Raw genomic sequence first — 5,945 nt, 5'->3', positions numbered from 1 at the left:
CCGCCAGGCAGTCTCTCCTGAACTCGTCGAACAGGCCTCGGTTCTTCAGGTGCTCCACTATGAGCGCGATGAGCTGCGGGTCTCCGGGAGGAGCGCTGCCCAGATTACCGCCCTCCGCCATGAGCTGCTGTCTGCTAACCACCGCACAACACAAGCCGTACAGCGGGCTAAAGTGCGGTATATAATGCTTTAAATAATAAGAAATAATAACAAAACAACAACCGAAGCTCTTGGATGACAACTAAAGTATGTAAATAAAGCGCTTCCTCGTCTTCTTCTGTATCGCGGTGTGTAGATGCTTAACAACAGACATACCGCCACCCACCGGACACAACGAGAACAACCTAATGTTATTTTTATATCATTTGTGAAGATTATTTTGATGAACAAAACGTTTATGAATGACAAATCTTTGTTGGTCACAGAGGATATTTTCTGCCAGTAATACAAAAGCCAATGGTAAAAATCCTATTGAGTTTTTGTCAAGTGAACCGAGTAAAGCAAACTTCCTCACCCTCAGTCTCTGGCTATAGTCGCTGCTTTACTGCCATCCAGTGGACCAGTGAACAAACTCATTCAAGTCCATCAGACCAGGGGTTTTCAAACTGTTTTTTATCATTTGGCCTGTGTTAATGCCAACAGCATACATTTAGGTACGTGTGTATTTTTATTGGAATGTTACTATTTCACCCACATTTTCCTATTTTACACTATAGACAGGTACACAAAATAGTTACACTCGGCGAAAAACGTCCCCATTAAAACCCATCAAAACTGCTATTTTTAATCCCAGGGCCATTTAACTATAAAACTGCGATCTTTGTTAATAGGCTTTCATTCTGTCGGCAAGGCTTCAAAATTATTTTTTTGTACCAATTTTTGTTTTACTAGATTTACTAGATTGTTTTCCAAGCGGCAATCTCCCCCAGTAGCTGTGTCCCAAAGTGAAGGCCGTGCACTTCGAAGTGCACGAAGTGCATGAAGGGCGAACCGAGGGACAGGGTTGCCAGGTCTGCACAACAAAACCCCTCCAATTGCTAATCAAAAGTAGCGGAATCACGGCCAAAATGGGCCAGCATATGCCAAAACGCGGGGGGCGCCCAGTACAATTATTGCTAAAGTAAAGACAACTTACACCTGTGGACTATAGGCTACAAACAAAACAAACCACATCAACACTAAATGCCTCCCAATTCCAGACTTGGCAACACTGAACCGAGCGTCGTTGAATGGGCTGTGGCAGGTGTGTGACAACTGACTAGGGGAGAAATGGAGCAGAATTTATTTATTTTTTGCTTTTTATGAGTTTTATTGGATTTTGACATGCTTCAAAGCCTGCGATGATGGGAGACCGGACCATAAGCACGTAAATCTGTAGGCCTATATGGTTAAATATTTAATCGTTAAGTTGCAACTATTGTTTATTTATTATGTTAAATGTAACTGTTACAATATATTTTAAACGTTTATATATTTACGTCCAAGTCTTTAATTAAGTACTTATTTTTATTCAACTCACATCATCTCAGATGCAATTGTAGCTATAGTACTTTTTATGACATGCCAGCCGTCGACCGATCCAGCCCCGAAAACCTGCGGACAGTGGAAATATGCGCTCATCCCAGAAGAAGATGATGATGATGATGATGATGATGATGATGATGATGATGATGATGATGATGATGATGATGATGAAGATGAAGATGATGTCCCGCTGGCACAGGCCTTCCCAGGGTTTCTATTGTGCATGACCATCCGGTCCAGCTCCACCAGCGTCTCCCGCTCAGCTCAATGAAAGTGTAGAAATGTGTTCTTCTGTTTCAGCTGTTCATTTACATTTCTGTTGTTTCTGATGTTTATTGTAGGCCTATTAATTGTTGTAAAAAGAACTTTACGTATTGTACAGACCAATTTATTTTCGTTTACACATTTTAATTTACATGACAAGAAAATATATGCATGAACATATGAATTTCTACAAATTATATCTTGCATTACAAAAATAAACAGAATGTACAAAACAACCACTTCTCTTTTATTTGGCCTACACATTTCAAGTTAACGAAAATTAACAATAGACAGCAATTACTTGGTTTAATTTACAAATAACTTGCATAAAATAAAATAATAATAATATAGAGAAATTGTTCTGTGCATCCCGGCCACGACTTTACATTCAGCCTTTGGAGGAGACATTCAGTATAATGGACCGTCGTCAGTGAGCGACATTCATTTATTCATTCATTCATATAAAATACTAGCCTGGATGCCAGCCGAATTTAGCCCCGCCCACAACATTTTTACTCGGGCAGTTCGGTCTGGACTTTCTCCGTAGAGAAGTAATTATGCCCGAACAGAAGCTGTTCGGACCAATGAAATTGTCAGGGCGGGCTTTAGACGATGATGGACAGATGATAAACAGTAACGTAATCATCCACGTCACCAAAGAGCGCTTGGGTTCAATTTGTTCTAATCCTAAACGGAGAACTTGTTGTATATGCATTTACCTTTACTATTTCTCTCAGAAATGATGATCGTGTTGGTAAGTACTCTGTGTATCCTTAAATTCTTTTTTTACAACACCGGCAAAGATCGTTTACACTCATCTTTTTCTTCTAACGTAACTTATTCCAGCGTGCAGACAGGGTTGCCAAGTTTTTACAACAAAACCGCCCAATTGCTAACGTTCCTCAAAACTAGCCAAAAACAAGCCCAATAGCTTTCCTGGGGGGTTCTCCGGGGAAAAAATGCATTTGGGGGGTAAAATATGTGTTATTTTGGCAGGGCTGGCAGCTAAAAATAGCATTCCTGGGTCTGTATATCACATAATTGGAGTCGCTTCAACCCGCGGACATGGCAACACAGTGCAGTTGAGTTCTGTTGACATTTGACAACTAACGTTATGCGTCGCTCCGTTGCTCTGATTGGTTGTAGGTCTATCCAATTGAGGTCTTTCCTGGCTCGGTTGAATCACGCCCCATAATCACAGCCCAACGGAGCAGTATCAGACTCATATTCTGACTAGAATTGAGTATGACGACGTTAAGGCCTGTTCACACCGGGACGATTTTCGCACGCGTTTATCGCCGACGTTTAACGCCTCGGGACTAAACAATGGGCGCCAATGTGAGTGTTCACACCGACGCGCAAAACGCCAGGCGTAAAAGCGTCATTTTTAAAAAAACGCCTCGGGTTCGTTTTTTTATTTTGACGCGGCGCGTTAAAAACTGTCCGACCAATGAGATCAGCGCTTTTGTTCACGTGCCTGGAGCGGCTGAAGTGACAGTAAAACACGACTTGGTGGCGCTCGAGCACAAAACGCTCTTGCCGAGCACACATTGATACGACGAAGAAGTAGTAAGTAGAGAAAGAAGAAGATGAGCTGCTAATGCTGCTTGCCAGTTAGCAAAAAGTGTGTGAATGGTTTTGTCCATATACATAATATGTCTATGGTTTTGGCAAGCATGTAAATACTGTCTCTCTTCTCCTTCTGTGTGATAAGCGAGAAGCGTAAAGTGCCGCAGCACCATCTTGTGTACCGGGAGCGCATCTACTGAATGTGCGCGTTCACTCGGCGCAGCGCCAGTGAAAATCGCTTGGGTGTGAACACTCAGGACGCGCCGAAAAACGGCACGAAAAACACTGGCGATAAGCGCGCGCGATATTCGTCCCGGTGTGTACAGGCCTTCAGGCTAATAAAATACTTTATTTTGCAGTAAAGTCAGCAGTTTTCGTTTATTTGCATTTTGACTTATAGTTTTGAGTGACAGATGTCGTATTTGATTTAGCCTATTTAGCCTATAAGAAAAAATGCATAAATGATTGCTTGGCCAACATAGCCTTTTACTTCTGTTATCCCCAGTCTCTCGCTCTCTCTTTCTGTAGAGGACATTTAAAAGAGAGATTCTGGAAACGAAATCTACATTTAGCTGAATCGGTCGGGAATAAAATAATTTATAGCGCGTGAGCACGGAGTGGATTTGAAGCGCGAGCGGGGGGGTGCGGTGCGCAATAGATCTTATTGCGGGAGCCGGACGAAAAAACAGCCCCGCGCAGATCTAATTTGTATTTAAAGAAAGTGCAGAAATAAGAAAGATAAAAGAAAAAAAGAGCAAAAAAGGAGAGAATGGACTGATTCCTCTTCTTGAGAGAATGGTTGAGAAATAAATAACACTTATGCAAGTTAAAATTGGGAAATTATCTTGCCAGGCTGCTCTACCACGAATGCACTAAACGTTTTTACTTCAAGTTCAAGCGGTTGCGCCAGGCTACACTTGAGTTACTGACCGCTACCGTCTTTCACTGGGAAATTTAAACCCGCGCCGCAAGAAATCTGACCGAGTGCCGCGGGAATGCGGACCAGTCAAATCCTGTAATCACCAGTGTGCTATCAATTCTGGGATAGGGTAGGCTGCGAAGTTGTGGTAAGGCTCCATCTGCTGTACCCTTCCTTTGCCTGAGAAACGGAGGGCGCATTTTGAGCCGCTTTCGACTTGCGGCAGCCTTCGTCGCGCTGCTGTGACGCAATCGCACTTCAAATGCAGCCTTCAGAGGGTGCAGCCTTCACATTGGGACAGCCATCGTAGTGCCGCTGTGACGCAATCGCACTTCAAATGCAGCCTTCAGAGGGTGCAGCCTTCACATTGGGACAGCCTTCGTAGTGCCGCTGTGACGCAATCGCACTTCAAATGCGGCCTTCAGAGGGTGCAGCCTTCACATTGGGACAACCTTCGTGTTTTTGGTCTATACGGCTAATTTTGCCCTTCATGACAACTGTGAGGGGGTGAATGTTTTTATAACTCATTCGTTTACATTTTATAAAGTTTTAAAGTTCTGCATAATTAAGGGCGTGGCCAGTTTGAGTGACAGGTGGATAGCCGTTTATCTGCTCATCTTATCAGCTTATCTTAGTCATCGCATCACCTCAGCTCCAGCCACGTCCCGCCTCTTTGCCCATTTTCTGTTATCCGGGAGTGACTCAGGATGACACACTGCCAAGATTGAAACGGCCAGCTCCATTTTTTTTACAGTCTGTAGTAAATGCGTGTAATATTTGAGAGAAAGACTTGACTCAAATGCCAAATCCAACTGTGTGCAGCAGTGAAGCTTTGCTGGCATCTAATGGGGAAAATTTGGTACTGCGCCCAAACAAAATCTGACTGAAAGCTCATTTTTTGAGATATCAACCTAAAATCTGGGGCAGCTTGTTTCGATTTATGGCTTTGATTTTCTAGCAGTTTTAGAGTTCAACGTATTTCTTAACATATATATTTTATATAAAATAATGTTCATAAATAATTTTCTTAAACTTAAACCTCTATAAATTTTTTGTAAACTTTTTTTTTGACACTGATATACTGACATTGTTGTCCTCTTAGGACCTTTTTTAAATGACGCGCAAGGGTTAAAAATGACTGACATTAATTTAGTGATCATATTTAGCACTGTTATCAAAATATTAATCCATAATATTAATTAATGATAATTATCATTTAACTCTTACGAATTTTCAAATTGTTTGTCATAAATCTCTAAAATCTCATTGATTTTACACTGACACAGAAGTGGACAGTCACAAAGGACATAGCATAACATACTGCATGGATAAAATATTTTAAGAAATCAAATGTTTCTTATACAATGACATGAAAAAAAAAAAAAATTCAAAGCAAGTTTTTTTCTGGGTCTCGGGGAGATAAGTAAAAGGGAATTTCAAGAAAAACTAGACAAGGGGAAAACGTCTCATTTATATGGGTCCCAGCTCATTCATGTCAATGAAAGAGCAGTTAAAAAAGAAAATGTTGAAATCAATATTAAATTAGGCCTAAATCAGCAGTAAAAGGCAGACATTTATACTCAATACAAAGCAGGGAAGGTATTTTAGGATAAAGATATGAATCAGAGAGAGCAAGTTAGCACTCTCAGAAAATAAATGTGCAAAAATT

At 41.3% G+C, this 5,945-nt stretch overlaps 1 protein-coding gene across 1 annotated transcript in view; it reads right to left on the bottom strand.

Annotated features, from left to right (window-relative positions):
• bod1 (biorientation of chromosomes in cell division 1) overlaps window positions 1-307 on the bottom strand; it is a 9,190-nt gene extending 8,883 nt beyond the window's left edge. The window contains exon 1 of the mRNA XM_079834406.1: window positions 1-307. This exon is cut by the window's left edge and continues 14 nt beyond it. Coding sequence (XP_079690532.1) covers window positions 1-121 — 121 coding nt within the window. The 5' untranslated portion in view covers window positions 122-307.
• Between the last annotated feature and the right edge of the window lie 5,638 nt (window positions 308-5,945).

Source organism: Gobio gobio, assembly GCF_949357685.1.
Source record: "Gobio gobio genome assembly, chromosome: 14".
In the NCBI taxonomy this organism is placed as follows: domain Eukaryota; kingdom Metazoa; phylum Chordata; class Actinopteri; order Cypriniformes; family Gobionidae; genus Gobio; species Gobio gobio.
Note: the sequence above shows the minus strand (reverse complement) of the source record. Positions and strands in the feature narration are given on the sequence as shown.